At 41.0% G+C, this 21,250-nt stretch overlaps 1 protein-coding gene, 1 long non-coding RNA gene and 1 pseudogene across 2 annotated transcripts; 1 reads left to right on the top strand and 2 right to left on the bottom strand.

The window, feature by feature from the left end:
• Nucleotides 1–18: 18 nt before the first annotated feature.
• On the bottom strand, nt 19–14,515 carry LOC116673802 (tubulin alpha-1B chain-like; annotated as a pseudogene).
• On the bottom strand, nt 5,569–8,592 carry LOC116673833 (spartin). Its single transcript, XM_032506174.1, has 2 exons — nt 8,478–8,592; nt 5,569–6,522 (listed from the first exon to the last, which is right to left on the bottom strand). The coding sequence occupies exons 1-2, from the start codon at nt 8,569–8,571 to the stop codon at nt 5,807–5,809; spliced, it is 810 nt and encodes a 269-aa protein (XP_032362065.1). The 5' UTR covers nt 8,572–8,592; the 3' UTR covers nt 5,569–5,806.
• A 2,022-nt stretch (nt 14,516–16,537) lies between the features above and the next one.
• LOC116673870 (uncharacterized) lies at nt 16,538–19,388 on the top strand. The gene is made up of 5 exons (XR_004327894.1): nt 16,538–17,251; nt 17,729–18,066; nt 18,157–18,317; nt 18,792–19,129; nt 19,220–19,388. It is a non-coding gene; the product is annotated as an uncharacterized LOC116673870 (long non-coding RNA).
• The last annotated feature ends 1,862 nt before the right edge of the window (nt 19,389–21,250 follow it).

The raw sequence follows: 21,250 nt of genomic DNA on the forward strand, positions 1-21,250 counted from the left end.
ATTGCTCAAACACAGGGTACACATCTAAAAACAAATGCAAAACATTGTGCGCCTGTATATTGTAAAGGAAGAACACTTTAAATTTAGATACTTTACTTATTAGTAAGTAGACCCTACTCCTCTCCTTCCTCCTCTCCCTCACCCTCAATAGAGTCAACTCCAACCTCTTCATAATCCTTCTCTAGAGCTGCCATGTCCTCCCTGGCCTCAGAGAACTCTCCCTCCTCCATACCTTCACCCACATACCAATGAACAAAGGCCCGCTTAGCATACATCAGATCAAATTTGTGGTCAAGCCGAGCCCAGGCCTCTGCGATAGCAGTGGTGTTGCTCAGCATGCACACGGCCCTCTGGACCTTGGCCAGGTCTCCACCAGGAACTACAGTGGGCGGCTGGTAGTTGATGCCCACCTTGAAACCGTGGGGCACCAATCTACAAACTGGATGGAGCGCCTGGTCTTGATGGTGGCAATTGCAGCATTAACATCTTTGGGCACCACATCACCACGATACAAAAGGCAGCAAGCCATGTATTTGCCATGGCGAGGGTCACATTTTACAAACTGATTGGCTGGTTCAAAGCAGGCATTGGTGATTTCTGCCACTGAGAGCTGCTCATGGTAAGCTTTCTCAGCAGAGATGACAGGGGCATAGGTGGCCAGAGGGAAATGGATACGGGGATATGGCACCAAGTTTGTCTGGAACTCTGTCAGATCAACATTGAGGGCACCATCGAAACGAAGGGAAGCAGTAACAGAGGACAAAATCTGACTGATCAACCTGTTCAGGTTGGTGTAAGAAGGACGCTCAATATCGAGGTTCCTACGGCAGATATCGTAGATGGCCTCGTTATCCACCATGAAGGCACAGTCAGAGTGCTCCAGGGTGGTGTGGGTTGTCAGGATGGCGTTGTAGGGCTCCACCACAGCGGTGGACACCTGGGGAGCTGGGTAGATGGAGAACTCCAGCTTGGACTTCTTGCCATAGTCGACAGACAGACGCTCCATCAGCAGCGAGGTGAAACCAGAGCCGGTCCCACCTCCGAAGCTGTGGAAAACCAAGAAGCCCTGAAGGCCAGTGCACTGGTCAGCCTGAGGACAGAGACGGAGAGACAGTGATCACATATGACATATGCCATTTAATTTAATATGTGAAAATTAGATGAATCCTTCTTGACATTTAGTTACCCACCAGTTTGCGTATTCTGTTCAGCACCAGGTCGATGATCTCTTTGCCGATGGTGTAGTGTCCACGGGCGTAGTTGTTGGCAGCATCTTCCTTGCCGGTGATCAGCTGCTCAGGGTGGAACAGCTGGCGGTAGGTCCCAGTGCGCACCTCATCTAAAGAGACAGATTTATCAGAAATCACTTGAGGGTTTGACTTGATAAATAAGGTAACTATGGCATCTATATATTTGAATCGAGTTTACCAACAACAGTGGGCTCCAGGTCCACAAAAAGTGCTCTGGGGACATGCTTTCCAGCTCCAGTCTCACTAAAGAAGGTGTTGAAGGAATCATCTCCTCCTCCGCAAGTCTTGTCGCTGGGCATCTGTCCATCTGGCTGGATTCCATGTTCCAGGCAGTAAAGCTCCCAGCAGGCATTGCCAATCTGGACACCAGCCTGACCAACGTGGATGGAGATACACTCACGCTGTGGAAAATAGAAACAAGTTTACTTACCCGTACGCATTATTTTAGACATGTGACAATGGAAAAGAAAACCAAACGGTATACTCATGCTCAACAAGTTGTAACATTTACTGTGAAATATTGCCAGGCATCCAAATTAAGAATCTAAATTAAATATATATGTTGAAGGTATGGCAGTTGAACAAGTGTAAAGGACAAAGCTTCTTGGCGTTACAGTGGATAGTAGGGGAGGAAGGGTAGTGTATTCGTATGGAAACGGTACTATATGTAAATAAATATAAAATTTCTGCGGAGGGACATAATCTGTAACCTTTTATAGGGTTATATATCAGCTATTTGCCTGATTCATTCATTTTATTAGAAAAAAAGTGAGTGGCAGTCAGGCCCTTTGTTTCATTTAGGCGGCAGAGGAATGTTACTATTGAACCAGAGACGATTTGCACACGGCACAGTCAGACAGAAAGCTTTAGCTAGCTAGCTAGCTAGGTTAACGTTAATTTAAATTATAGCTAGGCGCTGTCTTTTTTACGAATTAATTAATTTAAAAAAATAACACAATTAAAACGTAACATTTTCATAAAAACCCGAAACGTTGATAAGTTATATTTGTATACTTATACTTCTTATACTCACCATGTTTCCTGACGCTGCTTTAATCGGGTTGTAAGAGAGTAGTTAGCTAGCTAACGTAAGACTGATTTAACCGTCACAGCTGCCTGCACTTTTAAGAGAACGGTTGGTGTTGCTAGGCAAGTCTGCGCGTTACTATGGGAAAAGAGCAGCTGAATCCGATTGGTCGAGGGTCACAAGAGCTCCTTTCCTATTATTTAAACATTAATCTTCATCACAGTGTTACCCATGGAGTGTATAAATGTTAACGGTCTATGGAGTTTCCTTGAAAAAACTTGTATTTATTAATAATGATTTCTTTGTTTCTATGCGTGTTACCATGGCTGATACTCATAAATATATCCAATTATTCTTTCTAAACCATGTTTCTCCCTTTGTTTTGAACATTTATTGTTTTGTTTCATAAATTACTCTTCTGTTCAAAGAAACCAGTATTATACTATTTATCAGCCGTATTATTCAGAAACAATTATTTATTGGGTTTGAAAATTAAACCAAACAATACATAAGCACCAGTTTATATTCTAAAAAAAAGATGGAAATTAAAACACTAAATGGATGTGTTCTCTATAATTTATTAATTCATTAATGTGATGTAATGTTTTAAACTGCCATTCCTGTACCCACTGGCAATTATTGGCCTTAATGAGAATGAGGAATGAGATCTCCACTATAGAGCAAAATTATTTTTATGAGCATGTCAAACACTTGATTTCCTGCATACCGGTGAATTTTTCTGCAACAATTTTGGCATTTTACGGATCAGTGTCTTTATTTATGTGTAGGAAATTATAATAGTTTTTTTGGAGGGGGGTTGTAATCTGTGGAAGGCTACTTTAGTGACCTAAAATCACAAATAAGATGATTTATATTTACTAATAATACGTTGGATTCATGTTTTTTTAAACTTTAAAAAAAACAACATCCCAAGTTACCCCCTGCAGGAACTCTGAGGACCCCCCTAGGGGTTTACACTGTCCAAATATAGCACAAGAGTGATATATGACTATGACCTGCAGGGGGAATCAAATCCTATCTCAAATGGAAAAATATGATGAGACATGGAAATGGTGAAAAAAAAAAGTGGTGTTTATATTATATGTGGTTTCAAGTTCATCAAAATCTCTGAGCATGGAAATGATTAGGCCATAAATGTGCCACTAAGGGCCATTTAATTTCCAGCATATGAGCATTAAAGAGAAAAGGCTGCAGGCATTAAAAGTCAAATAAACATGCATCTGAAAAGTCCCTTTTTCACAATCTTTCATGTCCCTGTTTTATTATTCTCACTGCTGCCAGCCCATGATAGTCGTTGAATGATAATAATATATAATATAATGAACATCAGTCTCATCCCCATGCAGTTTGACAGATTTCCAGCATACGTCCTGCACAAATAGAGATGGACCTGACTGGACACACACATGAGGAGGTAATACTTCATGGCTTTCGAACTGATTGTATCCTTTTTGCAGCAGGAACTATGTCACCACAATGATTTTTTTTGTCTCTCATCACAAATAAAGCACGTTCATTTTAAAGGAATTTAAGCTCTTGTCCCATAAAGTTAACTTTCCCTGTTTACTATTGTGCCTATTATCAAAATTGCAATTCAAAGAGAATTTGTCGATGATTCTCATTTGAGTAAACTTATAGATAATACACCCCACAGTATTTAAAGCCTACTTTTTCTGTTTTTAGTTGTAGCTCTCACATTCTTCACATTCTATGGTTAATGTGCCTCAGAGATGCAGTGACTATACTGCAAATAAACTGCATGTCTTCATATTGTTGACTATTTTGCTAGCTGATCCTCCTTGAAGAAGTTGTAAATTCACTATACTTTGTCGTGGTGAGCTCAACAACAACACAAGTCTGGAACTGAAACAGGCCGATGATGCTCGCCTTTCATGTTGGTTCACATGTGAGCAACACATGTGCTCTTCATTGTTTTTGCAAGGCCGATTTCTTTTAAACCTAAAGACCAATACATATGGTTTTGGTAGGAGCAAACATATTTCAAGAAGACATGTAAATAATAATGTTTCTTTTTAGTTGAAGGAAGCAGGGACAGCCACTAATCATCACTAATCATTCTAGCTGCACTGTTAAAAGTTGACGCCATGTCTGATTTATCATTTTACTAGCTATGGTCAATACACCACACTACGTCTTCTTGTCTGTATGGACAGTTTTTAACTTGAACTTTTCTTCAAATCTTTTACTAGTGTCTATGTCTAGTTAAGTAATGATTATTCCATTTTTTATATATTGTGTATCCTGTTGTTTTCCTGTTCTATTCCTGTTGTTTTCCTGTTCTATTATTTTTTGGCATTTTCGGCCATTATTTATAGAACAACTGAAGACACAAAAGGGGAGAAAGAGAGGGGGGAATGACATGCAGCAAAGGGCCACAGGTTAGAGTCAAACTCACGGCCGCTGTGTCAAATAGTAAGCCTCTTTATATGGGTGCACGCTCTACCAGGTGAGCCACCCATGGGCCCCCAGTGCACCTTTCTGCATGTATTTTTTTCCACACAGATTGGCATGTTGTCCTCAGGTCAAGTTGACCTGTTTTCCCATATCAATGTTCTTTTTAATTCCCTAAAATAACATAATTGATTCCACATAACACTCTTTGCCAAGTAAAAATTTCTACTTTCATTAATTTTGGGGTGTCTTATTCAATTTTATAGCATTTGTAGAAAAATAATTGAAGTGTTTTTGAAATAGTATTGAGTAAAAGTTGACATATTCCAGTCTGTGATTATCCATCAACATCCATTACTTTAATTTTAGTCCAAATAATTCCTAATTTCTTCTTTTCTAACTCTAACATTAGGTGTAATTTCCATTAAATTAGGTTTATTGACCATAAATTCCAAAAATAACTGTAAAACTAAAGTTAATAAGTTAGTGTTATGTAGTATTGAAAACAAAAAAAGTGACAAACATTGAAGAAAAACATCAAAATTGTTTAATAAAAGTACAAAACTTTAATTGAAAACATTGATTTTCAATTTTGACGGGAAGATAACAACAAGGGTTAAACATGTTACAATCTAACTTAACTTATAACATGACATACTATTGATATCTTCCCTTGTGTTTTTGTACTATGGATGTGTGTGTGGATGTCATATTTCTGTGTGTCTATGTGTATGGATGTGTATGAGCTATTGGACACCTTAATTTCCTTCGGGATAAATAAAGTATCACAATATCTCTACCATTCTCTTATGATTATTGTAATTTTTTACACTTATGTAATGTCGTATTAGCCTTTTTGCATGCAATAGTAATTAAAAGCTATATTTAGAAGTAGGCTGGCTGCTAGTTATCTACTGTATCTATGATGGTGACAATGGTGTTATGACTCAGATGGACTCCCAAGACAAGATGGTGCTCACCCAGCTGGCCAATAGGAACATGGCCCCGTCAATGACCATAGACCATATATACAGTCTAAGCCAATGACACTATAGGTCCTGAGACCAGAGCAAGAAACGGCATCGAGAGCAAAGACTCAGGTTTTGAGAGCGAGAAGAAAAACATTTTGAGAGAAACACTTTTTTTTTAGAGAACTTTTTACAGAACGACTGTAGAACTCATCCCCAACTAATGACATTTCCCCTGACTCCGTTCCATATGAGACAGATAGGTGGCCGTCAGCAGCCTGAGGGGAATAAGCTGGAGGCTGTTCCGCTGGGACCACAGGCAGTCTGGTGGGTGAGAGAGGTAGACCCTCACTACTGCATGCTGACACCCCTCCTACAGCTCCTGCTGTCTGGCTGTTAGGAGAAAGTAGCATTGGTGGAGCTGGCTTCTCTGGCTTGTTTTTGGTGGGAAGTTTTGGGTAGAGACCTTCTTCAGACACATCTGTAGCATCAAGGCCAGACACACTGCTAGTGTTTACTGTAGTTGCAGATTCAAAGTCCGAGCTAGTCTCTAGTATGGCCAGGCGAGTGGTGATGTTGTTCAGCGTCTCCTGCATCTTCTGCTGCATCTGCCTGGCTGATTCCCAGGAGCTGCCGACACACTCCTCTCCTTGTGAGGGCACACTAATGGCCCGGAGAAGGTGCTGTCGCCCTCGCTTGTAGAGCTCCAGGGCCTGTGCCTTGTCTCCAGCTTCATCTACTGTGAGTCCTTTATTAATGCACTCAAAAGCCCTCTCATAGCCATCTTTGATAACTTGAAGTCTGGCACTGTCGAATGCATCTTGTTTAGCTTTCTCCATTCCCTCTGCAATGAGACATTAGCTTTGTTTACAGTTGACCTTATTCATACATACAGCACTAATGATGTCCAGCATGAGAGGGTAGATTGTCACCATTGCTAGAATGTAACACACTTTACGTCATTTAAGGCTTATAGGTTATTCTACTGCTGACTTAACTTCTGCCCCAGTGTTAAGATAACCTATTTCACAATTAGAAATAGTTTAATATCACTCAGAAAGCAGGCCCGTGTAATTGTATTGACTAGTCTCTCTAACTGCTGTTGATAAAATGAGTTACTAGCTTATTCACTGCAGTTATGTGCGTTTGTTTATCTGGTATAAAAGAGGTCGCTAAAGTTATTATAAAGTTTCCAACACAAACTAACAACAGCTAACGTTTCCGTATACGAGGAGACGGGTATGGCTGCAGCCTGGAGCATCCCATGTCATCCGTCCCGTCTCATACGGTCTCGTCTCATGCGGAGGTGTGTCCAACGGTAGATCCAGAGGGTCAAAATTACGATTTCGCGAATAATTTTCCAGATTGAGTCACGGGTAAATTCGTGACCACATTTGTTGCAATCAATTGAAAAACGTTAAAAAACTGTTAAAGTAACAATTTTGCCATAACCTACATGTAGTTTGCTCATTTCTGAATGTTATGCTTGTGTTGTTCCATATTAACGTGGCTACATCTGATGAAACCGGCATCAGCGACTCAGCCGTTTCTGCCAACTAACGGCAGGATCTCTTGAGGAGGGATAACAATCCACGATCTGCACACACACAACAAGACTACAAAAATAAACATGTTACACGCTTTCCAAGACTTTTTAATTGTATATTCTATATTGTTTTCACACTTCACCGGGACATTGCTGCAAATACAACTGCTTATCAGCATGGCGAGAGCATTCAACTGTAGCTCTACAGTCGCGGCCTCGGTTGTCGGGTCTCTGGGAACCGGGGCAGAATGCTGTCAGGTCTCTGGGACCCGGGGCAGAATGCTGTCAGGTCTCTGGGACACGGGCCAGAATGCTGTCAGGTCTCTGGGACACGGGCCAGAATGCTGTCAGGTCTCTGGGACCCGGGCCAGAATGCTGTCGGGTCTCTGGGACCCGGGACAGAATGCTATCGGGTCTCTGGGACCCGGGGCAGAATGCTATCGGGTCTCCGGGACCCAGGGCAGAATGCGGTTCTATTTTTCTACTACCGCTTCAGGTCTCTGGGACCCGTCCTGCATTCGACTGCGTATCTCTGCCGCCACGGTCTGGGGCCAGGATGCGATTGAATTTTTCTTCCACTTCCGCCAGCGGTTCTATTGTATTTTGTGTTGTATGTATTTTTTTTTTAAACTAAACCAAATGCTTGAACTCTGTCAGGAGGGAAATTCCTTATAGCTGCAACTTGGATCAAAGATGCAGCCATAGAAGGATTTTTTCAGCCATAGAAGGAATCACCTGTATTTTTTTAGAGACGGACATATATTTTTAAATATTTAAAAACACACCAAATATTTTATTCATTAGCATGATAGTTGACGTGAGCTTTAACTTTGAAACGAGAGATATTAGTATTTGATTCCAGATGCGAGCTTTTATTTTGAAAAGTAGAAACTCTGGGATGGCAGAAGGATTTTTTTTAGTTTGCCTATAATCTGCATTTATTTTATAGATATATGTTTTTATACATTAGTATGATAGTCTGCATTTATCTTATAGCCATGTTTAGTTAAAAAAACAAAGATATTTTATTCTTTTGTATAACGGCAATCATATAAATGAATTTTTAAAAAAAATTCGCGATTTGCATTTTTGACCCTCCGGATTTACCGTTGGACACGCCTCCGCATGAGACGAGACCGCATGAGACGGGACAGATGACATGGGACGCTCCAGGCTGCAGCAATATACTCTTGGGGCGCTGTCCTGGAGGAGCAGCTCCTGTGGAGATTTAGGGAAGACCATCTTTTTCTCACGATAGCAACGGGCCTCTTTAGTCGCCATCAGTACGGCCTGTTGACGCTGGGCAGGGGCCTCTGGGTTGACGATGCGGATTACTGGGGCGGCCATCTTCACTTATTAATACTGAAATGCACTTAGACACAGTAACAGCACAACATTAGTATTTTAACATCATTTTAAATTATTATATATTCAGTTTCTAATATGACAATGCATGTTAGTGTACAAAAGGTCAGTGATCAGAGCAGGATGACTACTGCTTAACCCTGATTCTTCAGATGAAGATAACTTTGAGGTGGAGGACAGATAACTTCTGAAGTTGACATTTGATCCACTTTTCAGCCCATTTACCTCTGGCAAAGTTTTTATGCCATATCTCATAATCAGTTAAAAATCATTTGCCCCAAAAGTTGCCAGTAAAACTTTTTTATCTGATTCAATGCATTCATCAGAGGGCATATGCTGTTATGGCACCAACAGAAACATGAATTAGGATAGTAATATGTAAAAAGTTAATGCTTTGTTACAGCAACAATAACTTTATTCTACATGATTTTTCAGCCAGTAGAAGAATTTAATGACAACTAGGCTGACTAAGCTTTGTCTGTCATGACAGTACTATAATTAGGGATTCTATCACTCTGGGGACTGTCTTTATTATTATTATTATTATTCACTGTCTTTACAGCCATCTGAAGGCAACATTTACAGTATTTGGAGAGAGAGGGAGGAGAAGACGTCCTGGGCCACTAGCCAAGTTTAGTGAATAGTGTTGTGATATGGAGCTAGAATTGTTTCCTTATTACATGAAAGAAGAAGAAAAGATCTGAGAGAGAAAGTTTTCATACCAATTACAAAAAAAATCTCTCTCAAAATACTTTTTTAAACTCTCAAATATATATTTTTTGCTATCAGTGTGAAAAAAATTCCCTAATTTTTTTCTCCTCTCACAGAATAAAATCTGTCTCAAAGTATTTTTTTAAGCTCGCAAATATGTATTTTTTGCGACTTTCATGTGAAGGTGTGTGTGTGAATATAATATATATATATATATATATATATATATATATATATACACTGTAACATTATTCGATATAAATATTGTTGTAACGTTAGTGTTTAGCTAGCTAACAAATACAATGTAATTTAAAAGGCCTCCGAGTAACGTAGGCCGAGGACGGAGATTTGACCAAGACACTGACATTTAACTAACGTTAGCAGTAGCCTTAAGGTAACCGGCGTACGCTATTAACAATATACCGTAGTGGGTACACAACAAATACAATTTAACATATTATTTATAATGACTCAGCGGTAACTTTAACGGTAAGCTAACGTTACCTGTCAAGGAGTCAATGAGCTAGTTAGCTAGCTAGTTAACTTAGCTATAGCTAGCTTGAGCTGATACCATTAGCTAGCTAGCTTTCCCAAACCATCAAAAAATCAACTGCACTACTTAAACAATAAGTGTAATAAAGAATACATTGGGTCAGGCTTAGGAAAAATATAAGCAGTGAGTGTTATAAAAAATGTATTTCATTCAGACTTACCAGAAATGTTGTAGCCTACGCACACTATACAGCTCGGTCGACCCCAGCGGCAGGTTCAGCTTTGAATGTCGGCGTGTGATTGGTTATCTGAGATCGGCGAATCCTACGTTTCTAATTGGTTGTCTACACTGGAGGTCCATTCAGAACACGTAATGCGTAAACGTAACAAGACGTAGACGTAGACTGATATGTTTTTATTTAAAATCCAAAACATAACAACAGACCATGGTTGTCTAAGCTACAGTGGAACAGACTTCCTTCTACAAAATCTTTTGCAGAGGTAAGTCGCACGTTACAGTTGAGCTAAAACTACTTGTTTTACTCAACTTTTTCTGTTTAGTAGCCTCATCGAGTGGGGAACAAGTACATTTACTTTCATCTGTCAAATAATTAAAAACCTTTTTAGCAATTACATATATTCCAACTATCAGATGTGCTGAAAACAGAAATGTCTTGTCGTGTTACAGTAAAGGTGTATTTGAGTTAGTCGTAGAAAACACTGCTTTTAATGTGATTTTATTATTTTTTATTGCTATTAGAAATATTGTCTAATATTATCATTAGCCCAGAGACGGACTGGCCCTCTGAAACAAATATATATAATATAAGTAATGAAATAATGACAATAATTTGTGTTGTTATTTTTCAAAAAGTTATTATCTATATATACACTACCCACAATTCTAAGCGTAACAAGGACGTCTTTGATTGGTCCAATAATTCGCTGTTGCCATGGAAATATATCCAGTCCATGTACCCGTGTACAATAGTTTGTGTGATAGTACAATGATAGTTTCAAGATGTTTTATTAGCGCCGAATCCATTATTATTATTAATTATCACCGACCATCACCAAGAGGGGGAGGGAGGGGGCGAGAAAACGAGACAAAGAGAGAGAAAACAAAGAAAGAAGTGTTGCCAGGTCCGTTTTTTGATCCCAGTCCGTCACTGTAGCCTAGGTTACCAGTTGCAGCTGTTGTACGTTAATGGATAAATGTACTGTATACAGTGGTGCTCATACGTTTATGAAGCCATGCTAAAGTTGACCAAAAAGTGGAATAAAGAATCATCTTTTGGAAATTGATCTTAATGCCTTAATTATGAAAAATCCAACCTTTAAGGGCACCCATTTTCTTTGTGAATGAATAATATGGTGTGAATAAATTAATGTTCTTACTTAAAATACAGGGGGCATTAGTATACACACCCCTATGTTAAATTCCCATAGAGGCAGGCACATTGTTATTTTTAAAGGCCAGATATTTCATGGATCAGGATACTATGCATCCTGATAAAGTTCCCTTGGCCGTTGGAATTAAAATATTCCATACACATCATCATATACCTAGAGATTGGCATGGTTTTATTTCAGTTAGCCTAATAGCTGGTTTGATTTGCATTGAGAGATGATCTTATGGAAAGTTCCCCATGCCTATCTCTATGTGTGGTGGAGGCTATGTGATGATGTGGGGTTATTTTAATTCCAAAGTCCAAAATATCTACCTGCCTCTATGGGAAATTAACATAAGTGTGTACTTACTTATGCCCCCTGTATTTTAAGGAACAACATTAATTTATTATGCATTGTAAATTCACAAACAAAATTAGTGTCCTTAAAGGTTGGCTTTTTTATTTTATTTTTAATTAAGACATCAAGATCAATTTCCAAAATATGTTTTTTCATTCCTCTATTTAGTCAACTTTAGCATGGGTTTATAAACTCATGACTATCACTGTATGTGTTTATCATACATTAATACATGACTGTTTTATTTTAAAGTACATTATACTGTAGTCTTATGATTATAAGAGACGTTTAGCCTTTTTGTTATCACGCACAGTGCAATAATGTTGTGTGACCAGATACATATTTCTCGGTTTATTTAAGTTCAGTTAGACGGTTTATTTAAGTGAAATAACTTGCTTAGTGTGCTGCTTAAAAAATAATGTGATTATCAGTGAAGTAATTGCTGTGTGTGTTTGTGTGTTTGTACTTGCAGTTTCAATACATCAGTATAAAAACGATTCATCAAGAAAATGCTTAGATCCTTTGTCTTGTGCAGAGAACCCGCCCTCTACCACCGAGACAGCAAGCAGTGGATTCTGACCTCTTTGACCCTTCTTGTTCTTCCTCTTTGTTCTTCGTTGCACCAACACTTCTACCACCGTGAAGGAGCACAGGCAAAAGGGTGAGGGCCCTTTGTCTTGTGCAGACAACAAGGCCTCTACCACCAGGCACCGACTACTAAGGGCTGTGAGATTTTTCTCTTCTGATGAAGTCAAGGCTGTTACTCCAATGCGGAAACAAGCATGGAGGAGTGAGAGCATCTTGTCTTCATCTTCTGAAGACAACCAGCCTTCTACCACGAGGAGGGAGCAACCACAAAGTCCTGTGTCCTTCATAGAAATCGACCTTTCTACCACCTTGAGTCAGGATGGACAAAGTGGTGGCAGCCCGTCCCATACATCTTCATCTTATGAAGACGACGAGCCTTCTACCACGAGGAGGGAGCAAGAAAGAAAGGCTGAGAGCCCTTCTTCTTCTGATGAAGTCGAGCCTTCTGCTCCAATGCGGCTTCAGGCATGGGGGAGTGAGAGCTCTTCGTCTTCCTCTTCTGAAGAAGATGAGCCTTCTACTCCAAGGCGGCAGCAAGAAGAAAGGGCTGAGAGCCCTTCTTCCTCTTCTGAAGAAGACGAGGCGTCTACCACCAGGCAGCAAAAGCAAAAGAATGTGAGCTCTTTGTTTTGCGTCGGCACCAACCCTTCTACCACCATGAAGGAACACGGGGAAAGTGGTGAGAGCTCTTCGTCTTCCTCTGAAGAAGACGACCAGCCTTCTACCACGAGCAGGCAGCAACAACAAAGTCCTGTGTCCTTCCTAGAGATCAACCTCTGTACCACCTTGAGTCAGGATGGACAAAGTGGTGGCAGCCCGTCCTCTACATCTTCATCTTATGAAGACGACGAGCCGGCTAATAGCTTTTTATCCATCCATCTGAGTGAAAGAGGGAACTTAGGGGATGCAAGAAAGAATGAGGCAACAGAAAGAGTAAAAAGAGAAAGAGAGAGCTGTGAAGAGATGAAGAACAAGAACCAGGAGGAGGAGAGGAAAACTTTTGGTCTGCTTTCAAGGATTTACATTTGGTGGCTCAACCACAAGATAGACCGCATGGCTAGAGAAATCCAGTCAACCGTCGTTGATGAGCGGAACCTCCTGCGTCACGGTAAGAAAGCTACTGTGTGATATTACATTACATTGAAATGTTAAGGTACATTGTGTTCATTAGAGGCGTTGCTCTGTGTGTTTTGGAGTTTTGGAGAGAGCCAGGTTAGCAACTTCTTGGCATTATAACAATGAGTTTAAAATTGTAAAACTCAGTTAAGCTAAGATAGCTCTTATCTCACTTAATGTTGCCAGGCCAACATGCCTTTTTAACAACTTGCGATAAAACAAATCTGTTGACTATTTTTTTTAGGAGGGTTGCGAGTGTACAACTGGACTCCCCACTTAACCTTTCATATTCTGTTGTTTACAGGTCCCCTTAATTCACAGAAAATGGCAGAAAAAGAACGACTGCTTGACCGAAGGACGAAGCTGGTTGTGTACAAACGCAGACAAGAATTTAAGGTGGAGAGGGAAGTGAGGAAGCAAAGACTGAAGGTAAAGAGGACGGAAGAAAAGGTTTTGAAGATGGCGAATATCTCTGAGTTATGCGACAACCCAGAAAGGCCAACGCCAGACAGACGTAGACATAAGTTATATAGCATTTAAGAGAAAAGGAGAGCAATCAGAAAAATGGCACCAAATAGAAAGAGATTTGACAAAACTGAAGTAAAGAAAAGTTAAAAATTCTATTAAAACATTAGCAACCACCATCAAACATCCTCCCAACCACCTGATAACACCCTAGATGCTTTAATTCAATTACAAAATGATTAGCCCCCCTTATGAAATTATACAAATCTCTTGATTTCTCAAGATCCAAAATTATTAGCCCCCAGGTCATTAATATATTGTAATAATGGCCTGGGGGCTAATATTATATTAATAGTGTACCCTTTCTGAGCCATAACTGACAACAAGCTCTTAGAGTAGTTCTTTACTAGGATGGCTCAGGTCTCCTGAGGGATTTTGGCCCATTCTTCTATTGCAAATTGTTCCAGCTGGTCTAAATTGCGTGGTTTCCGAGCATGGACATTCCCTTTGAGCCCCCGCCACAGATTCTCAATAGGATTGAGGTCTGGGCTCTGTGTGGGCCACTCCAGGACCTTGGTTTTGGTATCATTCAGGAACTGTTGGACCAATTTTGATGTATACTTTGGGTGATTGTCTTGTTGGAAGACCCAGCGACGACCTGAAGATGGACTACAGATTTAGGCATATTATCCCTCAAAATGTCAACATAATTTTCCTTTTCCGTGATGCCATGCTCCCAAACAAGGCTCCCTTTGTCTGAGGCTGCAAAACAGCCCCGCAGCATGATGCTCCCCCCCACCATGTTTAACTATGGGAACCGTGTTCTTATGGTTGAAGGCCTCTCCCTTTCTTTGCCAAACATGAGCAACATCCATGTGCCCAATAGTTCCAGTTTAGTCTCATCAGATCCAAGCGCAGACTTCCAAAACTCATCTTTACCTTTCAAATGTTCACTGGCAAACCTCAGTCTGGCTGTGATGTGCCGCTCTTTGAGTAAAGGGGTTCTTCTGGGACGATGGCCCTGAATCCCACCACGATGAAGAGCCCTCACATCTGTGTTCCTTGAAACATCAACTCCAGAAGAGGCCAGGTCAGCAACAGTCATCGTGGCAGATGTCCGAGGCTTCTTGCTGACATCTCGGACTATTTTCCTTTCCACAGTTCTTGCGTGTGCTTACGACCACGCCCAGGTTTGTTTCTTACAGAATTTGTCTCCTTGTACTTGCAACGTACAGGAATGGCTATAAGGGGGAAGGCTATACTGCCATTTCCAAGCATTTGGAAATGGCAGTATAGCCTTCCCCCTTATCATCAGCCTCCACTCTCTTCTTTCTGACCTTAAGACTGATTTCCTTTGTCTTTGGCATGGTGAGTATATGTAGTTGTAGTACTAGTTTTCAGTCGCCTCTCAATGATGTGTTTAAGTGCACTATGCATTGGAATCCTTTTACCCTGATTAAATGCCCAGGTGTTGTTAGGAAGCCAATTGACTGCACAGGTGTTGTTTTAAAGCTGATTGGTTAATTAGCTTTGTTTTGAAAGTAAAAATTCACATGGTGGCTAATATTTTTGACCACCCCATTTTCACTATATTTGATCTAAAAACGTATTTTATATTCCAAAATGTACCAAAAGCTACTAAAGAGCATTGGTGAATGTTTGATTATATCAAGTTTTATTGAGGCTTTGTGCCAGACATGTTATAGCCCAATGTGTTATGTTATGTGTGTTATGTGGGCAGCTGTTGTCTTCCTGTGTGTGTGTGTCTCTCCCCTTTTCCCCCACTGTGTCTGTGTGTGTGTATGTGTGTACGGCCGGTCGATCTACCTCTCTGCACAGCTGCTGGTTATTCCACTTACCAACTCTACAGTATTTATTCCTGGGTGAAGCTCACCCCCGGCGCCAGATCGATGCACCTACCAGTGAGGTAACTTGGCTTAACTACTTGGTAACTACAGTCTTGACTCAAAAGGTGGTGCTTTTGTTAACGTCCTGTTTTCCTTGTCCAGACCTACGCCTCCAGACCTGTTACCGTGGCTCATCACGCTCAAGCCTTCCTACCTTCCCTCTTGGATTCCAGAAAGAAAGTTTGGATCCAGCACTGCCTGCCCTCCTCGGCCCCTATCCAGCTCGGAGTCAGCCTACCTTGTGTTTTCTGTCCTTGGCTGCTGTAAGTACAGAAGTTACATTAAAACGTTTTAATGGGGCTTTGTTGGGGCAACGTGACCAGCTAATTCGTACTGTAATGGCTCACAACCACCAACTGCTAGGCGTGGGAATCACCAGACGCCTCCCGATACCATATCATCACAATATCATATTCTTGCGATTTTAAAAAATATTGCAATATTCTGCGATATAGTATATTGAATTCAGAATCTTTTCTCCAACTTCTAATTTTTACCAATTTCAACTGATGTCGCTCTGCAGTTTATTGTGGAGGTGGATGCTTCTGACTGGGGGGGTGGGAGCCGTCCTTTCCCATCGCTCCCCCACAGACCAGAAGCTTCACCCTTGTGCCCTCTTTCCAAGAAATTGTCATTCATCCAATCCACCAAAAGACTCAACTCACGTCAAGCCAGGTGGGCCCTGTTCTTCAGAAGGTTATAAAAAATTGTTTTGACATACAGACCAGTCCAACATGTCCTCCGTCCCCATGGAATACCTGTGGACATTGTTTCTGATAGAGGCCCACAGTTTACATCTCGTTTCTGGAAAAAATGTTGTACTGCTTTGGGTGCATCTGTAATTCTGTCCTCAGTCATTGCATTTCTGTGAGTGATTTTTAATTTTTTTTCTTAGGTATGTGGGATATATGTGTGTATATGTGTTTGTTGTGTTATGGTTGTCTTGCTACTGTATGCCTAAAATTTCCTTTGGGATGAATAAAGTATCTATCTATCTATCTATCTATCTATCTATCTATCTATCTATCTATCTATCTATCTAGGGTGCCATCCCCAATCCATGGGTCGGACTGAGAGAGCCAACCAGGACCTAGAAGCATCCCTTCGTTGTGTGTCTGCTCAGAGTCCGTCCTCCTGGACCAACATCTGCCGTGGATAGAGTACGCCCACAACTCCCTGACCTCCTCCGCCACTGGCTTTTCACCTTTCGAGGTCGCCCTGGGATACCAACCCCCCCCCCTGTGCTTCCTGCTCAGGAGAGGGAACTGGCTGTTCCCTCGGTTCAGGAGAACCTAAAGTAAAGTTTGGAGCGACATCCAGGAAGCCCTGCTCAACGAAGCCAAACTCACCACCGGAGCCAGATCGTTGCACCTACCAGTGGGGTTAACTTGGCTTCCAGTTGAACTTTGAGCCATTTTAGTCTCAGTGTTATATTCCTGGTGTGTTTGTTAACGTCCTGTTTTCCCTGTCCAGACCTACACTTCCAGACCTGTTGCCGTGGCTCATCACGCTCAAGCCTTCCTACCTTCCCGCTTGGATTCCAGAAAGAAAGTTTGGATCCAGCACTGCCTGCCCTCCTCGGCCCCTATCCAGCTCGGAGTCAGCCTACCTTGTGTTTTCTGTCTTTGGCTGCTGTAAGTACAGAAGTTACATTAAAACGTTTTAATGGGGCTTTGTTGGGGCAACGTGACCAGCTAATTCGTACTGTAATGGATCACAACCACCAACTGCTAGGTGTTGGAATCACCAGACAAATTTTTTGTTTTGACATACAGACCAGTCCAACATGTATTCCGTCCCCATTGAATACCTGTGGACATTGTGTCTGATAGAGGCCCACAGTTTACTTCTCGTTTCTGGAAAGTTTTTGTACTGCTTTGGGTGCATCTGTAATTCTGTCCTCAGTCATTGCATTTCTGTGAGTGATTTTTTATTTTTTATTTTTATTCTTAGGTATGTGTGTGATATATGTGCATATATGTGTTTGTTGTGTTGTGGTTGTCTTGCTACTGTATGCCTAAAATTTCATTCGGGATGAATAAAGTATCTATCTATCTATCTATCTATCTATCTATCTATCTATCTATCTATCTATTTATCTATCTATCTAGGGTGCCATCCTCAATACATGGGTTGGACTGAGAGAGCCAACCAGGACCTAGAAGCATCCCTTCGTTGTGTGTCTGCTCAGCGCCCGTCCTCCTGGACCAACATCTGCCGTGGATAGAGTACGCCCACAACTCCCTGACCACCTCCGCCACTGGCTTCTCACCTTTCGAGGTCGCCCTGGGATACCAACCCCCCCACCGTGTTTCCTGCTCAGGAGAGGGAACTGGCTGTTCCCTCGGTTCAGGAGAACCTAAAGTAAAGTTTGGAGCGACGCCCAGGAAGCCCTGCTCAACGAAGCCAAACTCACCACCGGAGCCAGATCGTTGCACCTACCAGTGTGGTAACTTGGCTTCCAGTTGAACTTTGAGCCATTTTAGTCTTAGTGTTATATTCCTGGTGCTTTTGTTAACGTCCTGTTTTCCCTGTCCAGACCTACACTTCCAGACCTGTTGTCGTGGCTCATCACGCTCAAGCCTTCCTACCTTCCCGCTTGGATTCCAGAAAGAAAGTTTGGATCCAGCACTGCCTGCCCTCCTCGGCCCCTATCCAGCTCGGAGTCAGCCTACCTTGTGTTTTCTGTCCTTGGCTGCTGTAAGTACAGAAGTTACATTAAAACGTTTTAATGGGGCTTTGTTGGGGCAACGTGACCAGCTAATTCGTACTGTAATGGATCACAACCACCAACTGCTAGGTGTTGGAATCACCAGACAAATTTTTTGTTTTGACATACAGACCAGTCCAACATGTATTCCGTCCCCATTGAATACCTGTGGACATTGTGTCTGATAGAGGCCCACAGTTTACTTCTCGTTTCTGGAAAGTTTTTTGTACTGCTTTGGGTGCATCTGTAATTCTGTCCTCAGTCATTGCATTTCTGTGAGTGATTTTTTATTTTTTATTTTTATTCTTAGGTATGTGTGTGATATATGTGCATATATGTGTTTGTTGTGTTGTGGTTGTCTTGCTACTGTATGCCTAAAATTTCATTCGGGATGAATAAAGTATCTATCTATCTATCTATCTATCTATCTATCTATCTATCTATCTATTTATCTATCTATCTAGGGTGCCATCCTCAATACATGGGTTGGACTGAGAGAGCCAACCAGGACCTAGAAGCATCCCTTCGTTGTGTGTCTGCTCAGCGCCCGTCCTCCTGGACCAACATCTGCCGTGGATAGAGTACGCCCACAACTCCCTGACCACCTCCGCCACTGGCTTCTCACCTTTCGAGGTCGCCCTGGGATACCAACCCCCCCACCGTGTTTCCTGCTCAGGAGAGGGAACTGGCTGCTCCCTCGGTTCAGGAGAACCTAAAGTAAAGTTTGGAGCGACGCCCAGGAAGCCCTGCTCAACGAAGCCAAACTCACCACCGGAGCCAGATCGTTGCACCTACCAGTGTGGTAACTTGGCTTCCAGTTGAACTTTGAGCCATTTTAGTCTTAGTGTTATATTCCTGGTGTGTTTGTTAACGTCCTGTTTTCCCTGTCCAGACCTACACTTCCAGACCTGTTGCCGTGGCTCATCACGCTCAAGCCTTCCTACCTTCCCGCTTGGATTCCAGAAAGAAAGTTTGGATCCAGCACTGCCTGCCCTCCTCGGCCCCTATCCAGCTCGGAGTCAGCCTACCTTGTGTTTTCTGTCCTTGCCTGCTATAAGTACAGAAGTTACATTAAAAGGTTTTTGAATTGTTACTCTGTGTCCATGTATGTTTCTCTGTGTTCTGGGTCAGAACCTCTGCCTTAACCCTCATGTTGTCCTTGGGTCAAATTGACCAGTTTTCCTATATCAATGTTCTTTTTAACATTATATATACTGTATCCTATAAAAACCCAATTGTAATTACCCAAAATAACATGATTGATTCCACACAACGCTCTTTGGCAAGTACAAATCTCTACTTTCATTAATTTGCGGGTGTCTTATTCAATTTTATAGTATTTAAAAAAAAAGTGGTTTTGAAATAGTATTGAGTAAAATTTGACATATTCCAGTCTGTGATTATCCATCAACATCCATTCCTTTAGTTTTAGTCTAAATAATTCCTAATTTCTGCTTTTCTAACTCAAACATTAGGTATAATTTCCTATAAATGAGGTTTATTGACCATAAATTCCAAAAATAACTGTGAAACTCAAGTTAATAAGTTGGTGTTGTGTATTTGAAAATGTCAAAAAAAGTGACAACATTGAAAAAAAGCGTCAAAAGTGTTACAAAAAAAGGGACAAAAACGTAAGAAAAAGTTAAATATAAATGATAAAAAGTGTCAACAAAAGTGCTGATTTTCAATTTTGATGGGAAGACAACACACGGGATAACAGAATGGATTAAAAATCAATTTAAAAGTGTAAAGATTACAAACAGTTGAGATAGAAAACTAATCATGATGCAGTTTTTAAACATTGCTTGGGAAATAATGTGTTATTTAGGGATATAACAATACACTCAACTCACTTTTAAGAACATTTAACTCGAGCTGTCAGCCTCATATTCATAATTGCCCGTGGTTTACAGCTTCTTCTATTTTTTTTGAACACATTAAAGAAAGCATAAAAAAAGACTTCTGTATGCTTTAAAATGTAGAAATTTGGAATTCCTGTGGAGTAACGCCGCAGGGAGCAGTGCTTTGCCATGTATTTCTGGATTCCTCTCCACTCCAGTACTCTTGTTTGCTGCCACAGAGCACAGGGGACTGTGTGAGGATGAATTTACCTCCCAACATCTGGAAGCGTGCTTAATGATCATTAAAAACAAGATGAGCTATTCTCTGAAATGACAAGGGGAGGGGTACACCGTGGTTTAGGTGTCACGCTCCCCTCACATGCATACACTGGCTTAGGGACATGCAATGCAGTCCCACCTGAGACCTTTAAAATTGATTTAGATCTTGTTCTAAATTTATAGGCAATACTAAATATACATTCACCTGTGTGAGAATTTGGTGTCTTAAAATGTGTATTCAAGGGTGAGTGTAAAGAGAGCTTATATGACAACTGGTCTTGTTAAAACATTAAATTGTTGACCGTCAAGAAGCTGACTTAATGTGAGTTTATCATACTAAAACATTAATTTGTGATTAAAGTCTGCTTTCATAAGCCATAAGTACCTAATTGCAGCTTGCGATCTTGTGCAATGTCTGTTACTAGCTGCTGCTCAAAATTTACTTTAAGTCTAGTTCAAGTCTCAGCAACAGCAGATTGTTTGTGGCCCTTGAATGATGTGGGAGTCAAAGGTACCAGAGCTAAAGGATGTTGAGTCAGTCACTCAATTTAAATGGTAAATCAAAACATACCTGTACAATAATTCCCTCACCCAACTGGAACTAAAGCAAAGCTGGCCAACCACTGAGATATTTAGCTTTGAGATGATAACAGCCACAGCCTCGTTATCATGGCATTTCTGTGACCTCAGTTCCTGTCTGTTGTAAGTAAAGGTATAGACAAATTTAGAATCCCTTTTTTTGACAGGTCACTAAGGATTTATTAGGTGGATTGGTGTCCTCAACAAAACCTTTGATAAGGAAA

This window comes from Etheostoma spectabile, chromosome 3 (genome assembly GCF_008692095.1).
Source record: "Etheostoma spectabile isolate EspeVRDwgs_2016 chromosome 3, UIUC_Espe_1.0, whole genome shotgun sequence".
NCBI classification, from domain to species: Eukaryota; Metazoa; Chordata; class Actinopteri; order Perciformes; family Percidae; genus Etheostoma; species Etheostoma spectabile.

What these genes read in the sequence shown, in the direction of transcription:
- LOC116673833 (XM_032506174.1), bottom strand. Translation starts at nt 8,571, where the DNA reads ATGGCCGCCCCAGTAATCCGCATCGTCAACCCAGAGGCCCCTGCCCAG. An exon ending in TAAAGAGGCCCGTTGCTATC is followed by an intron (nt 6,523 to 8,477) that starts GTGAGAAAAAGA and finishes GTCTCATTGCAG; the next exon opens with AGGGAATGGAGAAAGCTAAA.